General features: G+C 45.0%; 2 protein-coding genes across 9 annotated transcripts in view; one reads left to right on the top strand and one right to left on the bottom strand.

Annotated features, from left to right (window-relative positions):
- The first annotated feature begins 3821 nt into the window (after positions 1-3821).
- On the top strand, positions 3822-13843 carry RNF34 (ring finger protein 34). Of its 2 annotated transcripts, none has more exons than XM_084820139.1 (6): positions 3822-3933; positions 9562-9780; positions 10388-10780; positions 10938-10997; positions 11576-11777; positions 12132-13843. In XM_084820139.1, exons 1-6 carry the CDS (start codon positions 3928-3930, stop codon positions 12317-12319), a joined length of 1068 nt encoding a protein of 355 aa, XP_084676265.1. In that variant the 5' UTR covers positions 3822-3927; the 3' UTR covers positions 12320-13843. The 2 variants fall into 2 exon arrangements, with proteins under 2 accessions (XP_084676265.1, XP_084676264.1); XM_084820138.1 differs by having other exon boundaries at positions 12129-13843.
- KDM2B (lysine demethylase 2B) overlaps positions 13681-15889 on the bottom strand; it is a 92824-nt gene continuing 90615 nt past the window's right edge. For all 7 annotated transcript variants that reach the window (XM_084820128.1, XM_084820129.1, XM_084820132.1 and 4 more), the window contains one exon: positions 13681-15772. In XM_084820128.1, the coding sequence (XP_084676254.1) occupies positions 15591-15772 (182 nt within the window). In that variant the 3' untranslated portion in view covers positions 13681-15590. The remainder of the gene's footprint in view (positions 15773-15889) is intronic.

The following is a 15889-nucleotide window of genomic DNA, read 5'->3' as shown; positions in this document are numbered from 1 at the left end:
AACACTTAAAACCATAAAATTCAACATAACACATAATACAAAAGTTTGAAAGTTTAAAACTACAGCCTAAAACCAAATAAAATACAACAAAGCGTAGCAGCAGTGCAAAGATTTAAAATACAGTAACAGATTTTTTAAAAACCCAGAAACTGAAAGACTAAAATGCCTCGGAAAATAAGGTTTTCATCTGGTGCCACAAGTTCGGTGCCAGGAGAGTATGTGTATTGTATATGATGTGTGTGTGTATATATTTAGACTACAAGCCAGGAGACTCAAATCTCTATTCAGCCATGAAGCTACTTTGGTGACCTCAGCCTAACCTACCTGGCTAAACTGGGAGTGGGAGCCATGTGTGCAGTCCTGAACTTATCCCACTCAGTCATGAAGCTCACTGGGTGACCTTGAACCAGTCACTCTCTCTGAGCTTGACCTACATCATAGAGTTGGTATGAGGATCAAATGGAGAGGTGTATACCTCTCCTTATCTGAAATGGTCAGATAAAAATGTAATACATTTAATTAAATCTGATGGGACGTTCTGGGGATAAGGTAGGTGTCCTGAGAAAATTTTTTTCCTGTGCAGGTACATCTGTGAATAAGGTTAATGGAGTACAATGGGACTTAGTGTGCAGGCATAGTGTCAGGGTGTAAGTCCAGAAAGGTATTTAAGGGAAGAACATGCTGCATTTATGGTAGGAACTTTGGATTGTCTTCGAGCTGTGTTGTCAACAGAAAATGCTTAAGAGATATAAAGATATGACTCAACCTCTGTCTCAGTGGATTATATTCTGCAATAAATACTTATAACTGTTCAAAGTCCTCCACATACGTTATCCCAATAAGCCTTAAACTAACCCTGCAAAGTAGGATTGTCTTTTTTCTTCATAACAACCCTGGGTTGTAGGTTAGGCTGAGAAATAGTGTTTGGCCCAAGGTCACTCAGGGATCTGAAATCAGTTCAGGTCTGACCCTCTGCACCACGCTAAGTCTCTCATTATTCCTATACTTCAGATGAAGGGCTGAGGCTGAGAACTAGCTTGCAGTGTGAAGGCAGGCCTGACTAGGCCTCTTGAGTAGTTTGATTCAAGCAACCAACCAACTGCCTGATGGGACTGAGAGACTTTGTGTGCTTGTCTGACCATGAGAAGGTAATTGTAACTTGCTCATTGTAAGCAAGAAATTTGTATCCACCAAAGTAAGCTTATCCCTAAAGATAAAAAGGCAGCTGTGCTGATAAGACTGTTGCTGGGTTAAATTGGCTCTCGAGCATGCGTAGTGTATTTTCTTTGTTCTCCAACTTTCAGTCCGTATAAATGCATCCTGTTTCTTTTTATTTGGTGAGACACAGGGTCAACTGTCTCTTCGTCAGCTGTGATGTGCTTTAATAAATTTCTGACTGTTCAACCTAGCCTGCCTTGGATATTTCCTTAACAACAGCATACACCTTTAACCAATATGCTAAAACAGCGATGCGGGTAGTGGAGAAAAACGATGATTCAGGTCCCATTCTCTGCCATGGATTCATAGTGTGCCTTCAACACGAAGACACCACGTGCTGCCCCGCCCCCCAGCCTCCAGAGGAATTATCCCATAAAACAGTGTTACCCCACCTGGCGTATTCTAGATGTGTTGGACTACAACTCCCATCACTCCCAGCCAGTGTGGCTAATGGGAATGATGGGAGCTGCACTCCAACATACCTGGTAGGTACCAGCTTGGGGAAGGCTGCTATGGAAGTCAAACTGATTGTTCAGCTGTCATTTGAAGTCTACTCAGTTTGCTCAGTTTTTCCTGTTTGAACAGCAAGAACCAGCACCATCCTGTTGCCCTATTACAAACTGCTTCTGAAACCTCCTGTTCAAAAACGTGTTTTCCAAATGCAGCTTGGAGAGCTCCTCTTTGAAAACAGAAGTCCAAAGCTTCGTGTGCCTTGACCTGCCTATATGCTGTACAAACTTCAGCAGTATTGTACAGTGAACACACAGAAGGCGGGTTCTGCACTGCTGCATTTGGAAAACACACCTTCTAAAGGGCACCTTTGTTGTGCAACAGAATGGATAATGACAGAAGGCCTGTGCAGAAAGCTGCACTGCTCAAGGTTTTCTTCTTTCTGGTTCCTCTCCTATGTCTGTGAGAGCTAACAAGATTACTTTGTCATGCTGCCCTGGTTAGGGAGGTAAACCTCTCTTGTGTGGCTATTTTTATGCCGTCAAATCTTCTTAAAATTACACCAGGATTATTAGCATGGTTGTTAAGAACTAGGAAATGCAAAGCAAGGAATGACAGACACTATGTTGCATAATAATAAAACCGTCAAATAACACAAAAGAAAAATATCAGCCTTTTAATATCACTTCTGCTGTCCCTGATATATTTGCTCATAATCCACAAGTAGGAGGAGAACCTTGGGAAAGATATGTCAGAGAACAACTCCCAGCATGTGCTTGCTGGCTGTGGATGATGGGAGTTGTAGTCCAATAAATCTGGAGGGTGCCTGGCTGGGCGAGGCTGCATAGCATAGAGCAGGGATGGGGAACATGGGGTGCCCCAGATGTTATTGGACCACAAATCCCATCATATCTGACCATCAATCCATGCTGACTGAGGCTAATGGGAGTTTTGACTCCAAAAGCATCTGGAGGGCTGCATCCTGGTTTGGAGGATAGGCCTACTCATAGAACAGAGTAGGATATCAATCAAATAAATACAATACATGATGAATATATTGTTGTTGTTCAGCCGTTCAGTCGTGTCCGACTCTTCGTGACCCCATGGACCATAGCACGCCAGGCCTCCCTGTCCTCCACTCTCTCCCGGAGTGTGCTCAAGCTCATCTTCATTGCATCGGTGATGCTATCTAGCCATCTCATCCTCTGCTGTCCCCTTCTCCGTTTGCCTTCAGTCTTTCCCAGCATCAGGGTCTTTTCCAGGGAGTTTTCTCTTCGCATTGTTGTTCAGTCGTTCAGTCGTGTCCGACTCTTCGTGACCCCATGGACCAGAGCACACCAGGCCTCCCTGTCCTCCACTCTCTCCCGGAGTGTGCTCAAGCTCATCTTCATTGCATCGGTGATGCTATCTAGCCATCTCATCCTCTGCCATCCCCTTCTCCTTTTGCCTTCAGTGTTTCCCAGCTTCAGGGTCTTCGCATTAGGTGGCCAAAATATTTGAGCTTCAGTATCTGTCCTTCCAATGAGCAGTCAGAGTTGATTTCCTTTAGGATTGACTGATTTGGCCTCCTTGCAGTCCAGGGGACTCGTAAAGAGTCTTCTCCAGCAGATGAATATATACCTGTTTATTTAAAATGATTTTTAGGCCGCCTTTAAGGGTAGACCCCTCTCAAGGCAGATAATATTCAGATTATCTTGTCATTTTACTTTTCCTTGCAGTTTTTTTTTTTAAATAAACGTCAACCATAACTCGATTAAACGAAGCCCAACGGGATTGGAAGGGGGGGGGGGAGAGAAAATGAGCTGCCAGGAGGTGACGTCACATGACCGCCCCCCTATGATTCCTCGTCGAATAAGCTCTCCCTTCTCCCCTTCTCTCACCTGTCCTCTCCCCCCCATTCTAGAGAAGAAAATGGATCCTCCCTCCCTGCCTCTGATTGGTGGCGCTGCGGAGGGAGCGTGGGCTCTCATTGGGCGCCAGCGGGAGCCAATGGCAAGGCGGGGTGGCGCTTGTTGGGGAGGCGAGCGGAGTCCTTCTCGGCCCCTCCCCTCCCCTTCCGTAATCTCTTGCTCCCTTCCGCGCCACTTCCACTTGGTGGGTGGTCCCGTCTGGAGGCTCTCCCGGCGCCGCGGCCTGTCGCGCGCATGCGCTGAGGGGGGGGGAAGCGCGCGAGGGAGACCGTGGGGGCGATTGGCGGCCCTGCCCCCCCACCCCGGGCGGCCCCCCGCTGAGGCGAAGGAAGGAGGCGCCGAAGCGGCCATGAAGGTGAGCCCGGAAGAGGGAGAAGTGGGTGGGGGATTCAGGGGACACCCTGAGGAGAAAAAAGAGGGGTGGGCTTGTGTGTGTCGGCGGGGGGAGGCTGGTTTTGGAGGACAATGAAGGGGTGGGCCTGAGTGGGGGGTGGGGGGGTGGGGCCTTTCCATTAATGCTATTAATTAACGATAATAACTTCCTTTGTTCAGCGGAGCCCTCTTTTTAAAGAAGTATTTCCTCGGGATACTTTTTTTGGGGGGGTGTTAAGTAAATATTTGCTCAGGAGAAAATTGGGGTGGGGGGTTCGGGTGGTTCTGAGTTGGGTAGAACTTCCTTGCCTGGATACATACATGTTCCGGGAAGTGTCTTGTGGCACCTCCAACAGGCTTGAGAGTGCGCTGGCAATGTAGGTTTACTCAGGAGTAAGTGGCAGTGCCCGTCTCTGTATGTGCCTCCTCAGGAGTAGGCCCCCTTGACCTCAACTGGGCTTGCTCTCCGGTATTTATTTAAATTTATAGCTCACCCTTCACCTTAGCGTCCCCACGGCCGGATACGTACATATCGGCCGGGTGGTTACTTATCAACGAGACAATATAAACCCACTTGAAACCCCCGTCAAAAGCGCAGTTGACATTAATTCAGGACACGGCTTCGCTACGGCGGGGGGGGGGGGGACACACAGGATCTCTGACCCTTCACTGGCTTCCAACAGCCTGGCAAAAAGGGTTGGTGTGTTTGTGTAGGATTGCAGCCCATTTACTGGGAAGTAAGTGTGCCTAGACACAGCCTTAGGGTATGTGTCTTTACTTGGTAGTAACTCTCACTTGGGCTTACTCCTGAGGAGGTCTGTGAATAGGATTGCAGCCTTATTGTATGGCAGGAGGTTTCCTGGAGCAGACTCTCCCTCCAATGCAGGAAGTGTTGTCCTCGGATGTATAACTCTCATTCCGTGATACCCTCCTGCCTTTTTACAAAAAGCACACAAGGTACCTTACATAAAATCACTGTAATAGAAATGATAAAAAATACAAGATGCTGTTTGTTAATAAAAAATAATATGCTAAAAAGTGAGGAAAACACTAATGAGCTAAACCCATTTAAAACCGCAGCATATTGCATGATAAAATCAAGATTCTAAAAAGGCCTGCTTATATCAGTTGTAGTATGAATTCTTATTTTATATGTGAGATGCATAAGTTGTGCACATATACAAGGGCTGTTCACGTGATGAAATAAATCTTAGGCTGCAATCCTGTGCACGCTTACATTGGAGTATATCCCATTAAACACAGTATGACTTCATTCCAAGTAAATATGCATAGGGTTGTGCTGTTATGTCTCATGATTTTTAGTTCATTGATTATATGCTGTAATTGAAAAAAGTCATTATTTTTAGGTGATGATCCCTCTCCCTAGTTGTACCATCAGGTACTTCCTAGAAGCGGTGTTTCCTCCTATGCAAGCTAGTGCTTGCCAGTCAAGGTTTTTAAATGCCTTTTCTGTGGTGGGCCCAGAGCTGTGGAATGTGGTCCCCCAGGAATTCCATAGGTGTTCTTTTCTAGCTTCTCTCTTAGTAGGCAAAAACAGGCAAAGATGGGTTTATTTTTGATTTGGGTATTGTCCACCTCTGCTTTAAAGGCTCAAGGAGGCTTTAGGTGGAATGGTAAAACTCCCTGATGATGTGTTGACTGCTTTTGGCATTCTACTAAACATCTTAGTGCCAGCTAGAGGTGCCCCCTGCTCCCCCAGTACACGCCATGCTGTGTTGAGAATATAGCGTGAAAGTTGAATCCTGCATTTCAGATCAGCTTGGGGGTTATTTTATTTATTTATTTCATTTCTATACCGCCCAATAGCCGAAGCTCTCTGGGCGGTTCATAAAACCAAACAACACACAATAAAACAATTTAAAATATATAGAACATTAAAACCACAATATAACAATACAACCACAATAAAACCTAGCAGCAGTGCAGGAGTTTAAAATACAGATTTAAAACAGCAAAGCTAAAAATTTAGAAAGCTAAAATGCTAAAATGCCTGGGAAAATAAAAAGGTCTTCACCTGGCGCCGAAAGGAATACAATGTAGGTGCCAGGCGAACCTCACTAGGGAGCTCATTCCAGAGCTGGGGTGCCACAGCAGAAAAAGCCCTCCTCGTAGCCACCCACCTCACTTCCTTTGGCAGGGGCTCACGGAGAAGGGCCCGTGAGAGGGTTATGTTTGCCCTCTCTGTTACACATGCATTTACTCACATTTGTTCATGTTGTTCTATAGAGCCAAGGCCTTGTACTTTGGTTGTGTTGTTAATATTATTTATGGATGAAAGCATGTTACAATCCATGTTTGAGACTGAGTTTTGAATCAGAGCAGAACAGTTTCTCTGAATTAAAATAGAGGACAGGGATGTGCTCTCACTGATGTGACTTTTTGCAGGATACACAAGGCTCCCAACCCACACATCCCCATACCTGGCTCAGACATGAATACAAAGATTGCTGAATGGCTATACCCCTCCCAAAGTCAACAACTAGAGATTTGGTCTCTTATATCTGCAGATCTTTACAGTCCTACTCAGTGAGAAGGTTGTAGCAGAATGATCTCTCTTTCATCCTTTTTCCTTACTCAGTTGCAGTTTTGAATGATTCCTGGTAGCCTGTAGACCAGCCTTCTCCCACTTTTCGGCAGGAAGGAGGCAAACTGATTCATCACGTGTAGACTGGGTAGAGTTTGATGGCTTGATTGTCCAAAAGGCTTTCCTGATTAGCATGCCTCCCGTGCCCTTTTAATTTTACACATGGTAGGAGAAATTACCCAAATGTTGCCAAAGAACAGGAGGAGAACACAGAGTCCTTTGGGTAACTCTTGGGAATGGGAGTGACTCATCTAAAGCCTGTCTTTGGGATTTCATCCTGTTCCCACTCTCCAGTGCATCCTGTTTCTAAACTTGCTGCAGTTTGTGATGTGACACAAGAACCACTTTTTACTTTCACTTTTTAAAAGATATTTCTAACAAAATACGAGATTACCTTTCAGTGGAGGCTTGTGTGAAATCCAGTGAAAGATCAGAGACATGATCAACCATGATATTACAAATTGGCTTAGAACAGGCTTCTATAATTTAGCCACTAGGATAAAGAGTCATTCAGAGTCATTCCTCAACATATTCTATGATAGGTTTCCTATAAAAATGACTTATTGGAATGGAAGAGACACAGGAATTTTGAGACAAACGTTTCCTTGGATTGTTGTCTTGTGGTTCTATAATTGCTGATTAAGTACCTAAAATAAATACTAGGTTTTGTAGTCTGTGAAAAGGCAGTGACTGCCCTCAGACATACAATAGAATCAAATAGATTGTATCTTATGCTATTGTCTCAACAGCTGCGGAAATTATTTCCCCTTGGATTAATGTTTTGTGAGAACTAGTCCTAACTTGCAGAGTAATAGAAAGAGGAAGGGAGAAAATGTGGAATCGGAAGGATTCAGAGGGCCGTATAAGAGGTAGTATTCTGTAGCTTGTGCCACACCGTCCAACTTGTGGTCCTCTTGTACAAAGGGCCCTGCACTGGAGTTTTATTTCACAATACTTCTGTGTGTTTAGTTTCCTTCCTCTTGGCTGCAAGTCCTGTTCTCTATGAAAACACAGTCTACTGCTTTGGCTCAGAAATCAGAAATTAACCCAGCCTTAAATGTGATTGTTCTACATCTCTCTCACCCCTCCACCCCACCCCCAAGATTGGAAGCATTCTGATGCATGGGTCATAGCTGGAAAATATATCAAATCTTTAGGTGCCTGGGATTTTTCCAGTCCTGGTAAGTTGAGCTGACTGCAACCATTGCTGTCTTCCTACCTGTCAGAAATGCCCCTCATTTGCTTTTATTTTGGTGCATCTACACTAAGATTGTGTTGAGGTTCATTTTGGAGCTTTTTTTAACATACACAGTAGCTTTCGTACAGGCAATATCAATTCAGGGCCCAGTCCATCGATAGTGTTCTCTTGTGCAAAGCTCACTTAAACAGATGGGTGCTACTCATAGCAAGTTTATGCTCAACCGCAGCTCCTCATTCCTGTGGAGCTCTTATAGGAAGCATTTCCAGTGGATTATGACCTTAGTCTTAAATGTTGCCTTTGGGAGTGCAGGGCTGTTTGAAGCTACCATGACATGATAGATGTAACATGTCCTTCAGAAAAACTTGGTAAAAACTTCCACTGCAAAAAAGAAATTGCTTAGGAAGAAATAAGTAAGTTATCTTGCTTGTGGTATCGCTTTTCTTTTTTTTAAACTGGTTTTGTAATTGTTCGTATAGTTCCTAGTTTAAACAAAGAAATACTGATAGGTCTTGAAAAATCTGCTCATGTCAGTGTTGTTGAGGAGAGAGTGGTGCTTCACAGCAGAATGTCAGATGCCATTTCAGACAGAATGCTAGCCCTTTCAGCATCAAAGATGATCTAAATGTGGACTGTCAAGCTGTGCTCTCCCCTGGAACCAGGTGGGCTTTGGAACTGTCAAGGGTGCATTTGCCACTTGCTCATCTTTTGCTTTTCCCTGAATGTAATCAGCCTGTATTCTACTGTTTGAAGTGCAATCCTGTCTACTCAGAAGTGAGCCCTGCTCAGTTCAATGGGACTTACACCCCTGTAAGTGTGTGTAGGATTGCAGCCTAATCTGTCAGAGGAAATGGCTACTCCTTAACGTGTTCCAATTTTCAGCAGCGCACATATGAGAACTTGTGTTCTTGGGACACAGGCCTGACCAAATTGAAGAGAGAAGGTTTGGATGAAAGAATAGTGAGGATGATCCAGGAACTTGGAAGGATGTGTTTGTAACTGACAGCAGTGGTCTGTGATTCTGATGACCCCAGAGCTCTTTGGAAAGTCCTCACCTTCCACCCACTTTGAAGAAAGAAGACATTTGGCTTAATGAGGGGAGGTATGAGGAAGGGGCTGTTCTAGGCATATGGGGAGCAGCGTGGCAAATCCGCTGCCAAACAGAGGAACACATGTGTGGCACTGTCCCTGTCTAGAACGATGGAGGTCTGCATTAGGCGGATAAGGCAAGGATAGCTGTGTGTGACTTGCCTCGAGCCTTTGTCGGGAGAGCTGTTAAAATGTGAGGACAAGGGACGGGAGTGAAGGAGATGCGCTTTGTTAGAAAGGATAGTTTTGATATCTAGGTGTTGCTCTACTAATCTCTCTCAGTCTGTAGAGCGCCACTGACAGGCTTTCTCCCTTACCTAGAGCTGTTAATGGCAGCTGTTCAGTTGCCTTCATTCTGGAAACTAATTGCGCACCGTGCTCCTAGGATGCTTATTACAGTCACAGAACAAAGCACGTATTCCAGAATGCTCTCTGCAGAGCTGGGGCCTTTCCAAATGGTTTCCCCATGCAATTAATGTGCAGTTGCTGATTTGTTGGGGAATTCCAGATCCCTTCCCTCGAGGTGGCATTTATGTTAAAGGGATAACCTGCCTTCTCTTTCTGTTACGTGGTCTAGGATGGACTGTTGTGCTGCTGCCACTGCTACAAGTTCAATACCGAGAGAGTAGCGTGTGTCTTTCCTTATGGTCTGGAAAGACTCCTAAACTCTGGAGACAGAGAACTAGCTGGCCACATTGGCTTGTATCCGTTTCTTTCAGGCGGGAGCGACGTCCATGTGGGCTTCCTGTTGTGGGTTGCTGAATGAAGTCATGGGGACTGGAGCTGTTCGTGGCCAGCAACCTGGATTTGGGGGTGGGGCAAACCCATTTAGGTTTGCGCCAAGCACAGACTTCACTGTGTATACATCTTCAGCAGCAGGAGGAGCTAATCTGGTCTGTAAATCTTGTGGCCTCTCATTCTCAGTGTTCAGGAAAAAGGTGAGTATATGGCACCCTGCAGTCTGAAGGGTTTATATATCAGTACTCCCCTCTGCTTTCTGAATATTTATTAGCGGTTACAAAGCACCTACATTTTTCTAAGCTCTGTACAGACATTAGACAAGAAGATTGTCCCTGCCCATGGGCTCGTTATTCTAATAGATAAGATGCAAAAGGAATGGGGAAGAGGAATATAATAACAGTTTAATCTCTTTCTTTAGATTCAGAGCAGAGGAGTGAACCTCTTTTCCTGAGCACCCTTTTCCACTGCATGCTTGCTTGCGAAAGATGGCTATCAGTGATCAGCAAGCTCAAGGGTTGGGCATGGTGGGGGAGCAAAGACAGGCCCAGCAGCTCAAAGACCTGCACAGTTGATGCTGTGTGCCCCAACCATTTTCCCCCTTGGTCCCAACAGGCCAGGGTGAATTTTAAATCTTGAACCACAATTTCTCTGTCTTCTGAACTGATCTGCCAGATGTCTTTGTAGGTTTCTTAAGAGTAAATTAATAGCACTTGAAAGAAAGAGGAAGATGCTGGGTAGCTGGCTGTACTGGTGACAATGATGTACCATTATTTTGGCTTCCCTTCCCTCTGTGTGCTTTCTTAGCATGTGTGTTGTGAGTGCAAGAAGGATTTCTGCTCCGTGTGTTCAGTCTTTCAAGAGAACTTCCGAAGATGCTCCACCTGTCAGTTGTTACAGGAGACGGCATTCCAGCGGCCACAGCTGATGCGTCTGAAAGTAAAAGATTTGCGCCAGTACCTGGTTCTTAGGAACATCCCAACAGATACTTGTCGAGAAAAGGAAGACTTGGTGGACCTTATCCTCTGCCATCATGGTTTGGCTTCTGAGGAGGATACAGACACTAGCAGCTTGTATTCAACACGGTCACAAACCTCTAGTTTTTCTACACATCCCATTTCTCTGTCAGGATCTGTGTCATCCTCTCAGGGAGAACTTGCAAATAGGCATGACAGCATGGGAAATGAAATGCAGTTACAGGTATGTTGGTAGACCCTTCCTGTCCCTCTGTAGCTGGGGTAGGGTGGGCTGGAAGCTGTAATTACAGTGGAAACAGAATGCATCCAGTGTTTTCCTCTCTGGCTGGCAAAGAGGGAGATGATGGGAGGGAGTAATGCTCATACTTTTGTGCATGTAGGGACAAAGTGAGAGACTCTTGGCAAACCTTGGGGAAGAGGAGGAAAATGCGGAAGAGCAGGTAAGATCTGAATCATCTGGTGAAATTTAGCCCAAACGTCATTCATTCATTCTCTTATCTGCCTTTCTTGTAGTAATTTAAGGCTCACATTTTAAAACCACAGTCTTGCTGTAAAATAGTAATCAAGCATCAATAATGGTACCAAATCATGAAATACTGAAATACAGCTTTTACCAACAACCTGAACATTTGAAAGTGTTCAGTAGTGACAGGCTTCTTTGGAAAAGGGAATTGCACAGAGCTGGGGCCAGTAACAGTGACAGCCTCTTTGCATGCTCTCAATTTAGTTCTGTTACAGTGAGCAGATAGAATGGGGGGGGGGGGCTTCCTCAGAATATCTTAATGAACGGACATAGGGGTGTGTGTGTGTGTGTGTGTGTGAGAGAGAGAGAGAGAGAGAGAGAGAGAGAGAGAGAGAGAGAGAGAGAGAGAATATTTGCTTCCCTGCCCCTGGTCGAATTAATGTATGTGCTGCCAGGTAGCCTTGGCATAAAGCATCCATAGCTGCCTCATTAGGCATACAGTTTTAATGTCAGCTGCTTATTTGCCAATAGACAATAACTGTGTGTGAATTTCAGACCCCAGGGCAGTCTCGGAAGCGTGCAAGAGCCTCGCTGTCTGATATTTCAAGCCTGGATGACATTGAAGGGCTAAGCGTTCGCCAGCTGAAGGAAATACTTGCTCGTAACTTTGTTAACTACTCGGGCTGCTGTGAAAAATGGGAGCTAGTGGAGAAAGTGGGCAGGCTGTACAGAGAGAACGAAGCAAATCACAGAACACGTAGGTGTACCGATCTTGTACCTGTTTGCTGGTTGCCAGTGGAAAGTTGGGGTCGGGAGTGGGTGGGAAGAGACTTTCTGCTTAGGTTAGCCTTTGCACAGTAGCACAACCTCCATTCCCCAGTCTTAGGGCTGGCTTAACCTGTTCCTTAATGCTAAAACATAAGAATTCAGTATAGAAACATAGCAGCTGCTTTAAACTTGGAAACAGAATCCTCCTTCTCTGTCCACTATAAACAAGCCTGCAGTGAAGCAGCTTGGCTTTTTTATGCTTTGTGTGTGGGGTTACAAACTGAACCAGCTTCTGCCTTGGCAAGACTCCCTCTCTAACTGCGGCTTTGTTGCTCCTTAGCAGAAGGGGAGAAGCCTCAGCTGAATGATGAGGACGACAACCTCTGCAGGATCTGCATGGATGCCGTGATCGATTGCGTGCTGTTGGAGTGCGGCCACATGGTCACCTGCACCAAATGTGGCAAGCGCATGAGTGAATGCCCCATCTGTCGCCAGTATGTTGTAAGAGCTGTGCACGTCTTCAAGTCGTGAGTGGTAGAGACCAAAGCCGGAGGCTGCCCACTGCACTTTCTGCTGGGGTGGGGCGCAGGCCAAGATGGCCACATCTGGAGGCTCCATGGTAAACCTCAGTCTCAATAACTCATAGCATCCAGAACAGCAGCGTAGGAGCTTGACTGCTTTGGCACTCAGATGCTCTGTTAAGAATAGAGCAGTGTGAACTGGATAAAACCAGAAACTCTTTTGAGTCAAACTTGCAGCAGCAGATCTAGTATGACTTATTGCTCTCTTCTGAAGAATAGCACAGACCAGCGGAAGGGTCAAGGAATAGAATACTGCCTTTCCCGACAGAAGAGGGAATAGTGCTGCTCATGTGCATTCAAAACTAGCACACTACCCCATGCACTAGTCCACTGCAGTCCCTTAGTGGAATGTAATTGGACTCCGTAATACTCAAATGCGCACACACCCTCCAGTAGATGGATCAGTGACTGTGGCCTCTTACCCAGAATGTCATTCCACATGAATTGGTTGATGTACACTAGCCTTAATCATGCTATCTAAAAGCTACCCAGTGTTTGAGATGTCTTGGGTCTAAGGACCATTCAGTTGTGAGTGCTCCTGACTTCTAAGATTCTGTAAATTTTATCTCCATGACTGTGGGCCAGCATAATTACTAAATAGTTGTGCTGAAGTTCATTTTCTCCTTGAGAGCGACTAAGGTGCCACATACTCAGAATTGGTGCTAAGCCTACTGCTAAACAGGAAAGTCCCTCAGGGCTTTCTTGCAGAAAACCCGCTGTTCAGTTCCTCAGAAGTCATTCTTAAAGCAGCGTCTGGTGTGAAGGACCGTGGAACTGCAGCCACTCCAGGTCTGGCTGGAGGATGCTCCTTTGGCAATGGTACGAGCTGTGCCTGGAAGCCTTGCTGCACAAAAATGGCTGTGGCGAAGGGCAGGGAGGGAAAGAGGTGTGTTGCCATCCTTATTTGAGCTGTACAGTGCCAAATGCTTTACAGCCAGAGCCTTAATTTGACCACTTGCATTTTGGAGCTGCAGGAAGGAGGCATTTTAAGCTAGACTGAAATTATGGAAAAGGAGAGCAGCTACCACTGAGGTCACAACTCTCTTGATAGAGGCCAGCGTCTTCCTGAAGTGCTGCCTCCCTTTAGCATCCAGAATGTCCTCCAAAGGAGCCCCAGAGTTCCTTTATTGCACAACAGGCAGGTATTGCTGCTTTGCATCTGAAAGGCAGAGCTATTCCAAAGCAGACTTCAGTGGCTGGAGGCTTAAGTAACTGGGAAGGCTTTGGAAACTGACATCATTCAGGCTCTAGCCAAAACAGAATAGATGTAACTTTCATACCTTAAAGCTTAACCTATTTTTCAGAAGGGAGCAAGACATTATGGCTTTATTTTTAGAAAGATCTTTTTAAAGATAAGGTGCAGAAAATCACATGATCAAGCCCTTGTTCAGGGGGGTACATGCATAAAGAGAATGTAGCATATCCATAACATTCTGAACAATGGCAATTGACAATAAAGATTTTGTTAACTGGCTTTGGCTCTTGGATCTCTCTTGCTTAAACAGCCCAAGGAAAATGCATGTGGGTGGGGGGAAGCCGAGAGGCCTGAGATGCAGCTGTATGTCTAAGCCCTTTCCAGGCAGTATTACAAGCTGTATTAAGCCTGCAATGTTGAGAGATCATCTACTTCACGTTAAGTGTATATAAGGTTCAGTCATATGTTTGAGGCAGTTCTTCTTTCCCCTTGCTCACTCCTCTAGAAACATGTATACAGCCAAGGAAGGAAAACTCTGACTACTACTACTAGCTAGTAAAAACTGAGCCTCAATTCAACTAAAGTTGTCACATTGCCACAGTCAGAACTGCAAGATGAGAGCAAAAAGTGATTTAGTCTGCATTTTAGAGCCAGGGATATGCTCAGTTCTGCCTCTTGAGTAGGCTTTTTTAAACAAATTCCCCAGAGCACCATGGTGTGGCAGTTTCCCTCTTGTCATAGCTACAGGTATGTTTAATCAACATTAAGGATAAAGCATTGGACCCCGCTGGACCAAATCTGCCTTAAATCATGGCTACTGGCCCACTCCAGGCAGAAAGCGTGGCAAAAGTAGCATCCATGTAACAGAACTTGCTGCTCCCCCACTTTAGGGGGTACAAGCTGAGGAGCTTCTTCCTGCCTCAAAGTGACCCTCCCAGAAGTACAATAGAGGAAGGTCTCTGCTCAAAAACTATAAATACAAACTTGAACAGAATGCACAGCTAGCCTCTCTGTTTTTGTACAATCATTTATACAAATTCAACAGAGGTAAAACTGTATGAGGGAGGAAGGTCTATGGAGGGGCAAAACACCACTTTACAACAATGGCACTTATGTATACTGAATTGTCCCCCCCGTTCTCTTTACAATCTTAAATCTTAAAACAAGAACTCACTCAAAACCCAAAACTGCTTGATTTGTGGTATAAATGGATCTTGTACAGCAAGTGCAAACATTGTAATACCTTTTCTTGTGCACAGCTGTAATTGGAAGTTTCACAATTGAGAAAAGGTGAATTTTATACTGGGAAAACTTGGCAACGCGTTCATCCTTAATCTGCATTACACCTCCTTTCCACAACATGCTTACAGTGTTTCCAGAGTATACAAAGCAGTATATAAAACTTCCATTAAAACATGCTTTTTTCATTTTAAAGTATTAACCTACTTTTCCACCCCCCTCTCAACTGGGGTATCTATTAACTGGTCATTTCTCTAGTCAGAGGTTAAAGGTCTCTCCTACCTCAAGATAACTTGGCAATTTGAAACCCAAAGACAAACACTTGCAATGCATTCAAGAACTTTGCATAAATAACTTTTTAAACAAATTTGTACAAAAATAGTTCTGCGTAATGTAGGATGTAACAAAAAATGTTCAAAAGGCAGAAATGCAGGGTATGGTCCACTGTAATGACACCAGAATTAACATTGCTTTGATATCTGAAAAATGTTTCAAGAATTTACAACGGCTCCAGCTGTGGTATTTAAATAGATGGGCCCCGGTCTTCCTCCAGGCATGAACAATCCTTTGCTGTCACCACAGGAAGGTACATAAAGCATCTGGGCAGAATATCATGATCCCACCCAGGCTGAAATGGTTTGTGGGTGGTTTGAGCACCGCACATTTCTGTACAATCCAAACCATGAACACTCGGCCTTTTCAGCATCTCCAGAGTATAAGTTCTTCTGTGATCTCCTGGAGTCCTTTTCCCGCCTCATAGCTATTTACAAACTTGCCCTTGTAAACACTAACTCAGCTTTTGCAGCAGTTTCTCTTCCACTTGACTAAACTGAACACTCACAGACATTTCCGCTATGAATTGCTCGCACCCTTCCTTGGTCACTTGCTTGCAGTACCTTAGATCGATCCGGCAAATGCTTCCGCAGCGCTTGAAGTAGGAGAGACACTGGTCTGTCACCTTATTGCAGTCTGCCAGGGGAGATGCAAAAAGGGGGAAAATTGGGTTAGGGCCGACATTCCCAAACTTCCAGCAAGATGTTGAAGAGTCTTCTGCAAAGAGCAAAGCACCCACCCCAAAGAGGCTTC

The sequence above is a fragment of the Heloderma suspectum genome, chromosome 13 (assembly GCF_057233095.1).
Source record: "Heloderma suspectum isolate Gila_16-S chromosome 13, 16-S_ref, whole genome shotgun sequence".
NCBI classification, from domain to species: Eukaryota; Metazoa; Chordata; class Lepidosauria; order Squamata; family Helodermatidae; genus Heloderma; species Heloderma suspectum.
Note: the sequence above shows the minus strand (reverse complement) of the source record. Positions and strands in the feature narration are given on the sequence as shown.

Bases quoted from the DNA above. Each gene is read 5' to 3' on its own strand.
- RNF34 (XM_084820138.1), top strand. The intron at 9,781-10,387 runs GTGAGTATATGG...GTGCTTTCTTAG, and splicing joins TCTCAGTGTTCAGGAAAAAG to CATGTGTGTTGTGAGTGCAA. The intron at 10,781-10,937 runs GTATGTTGGTAG...TTGTGCATGTAG, and splicing joins GAAATGAAATGCAGTTACAG to GGACAAAGTGAGAGACTCTT.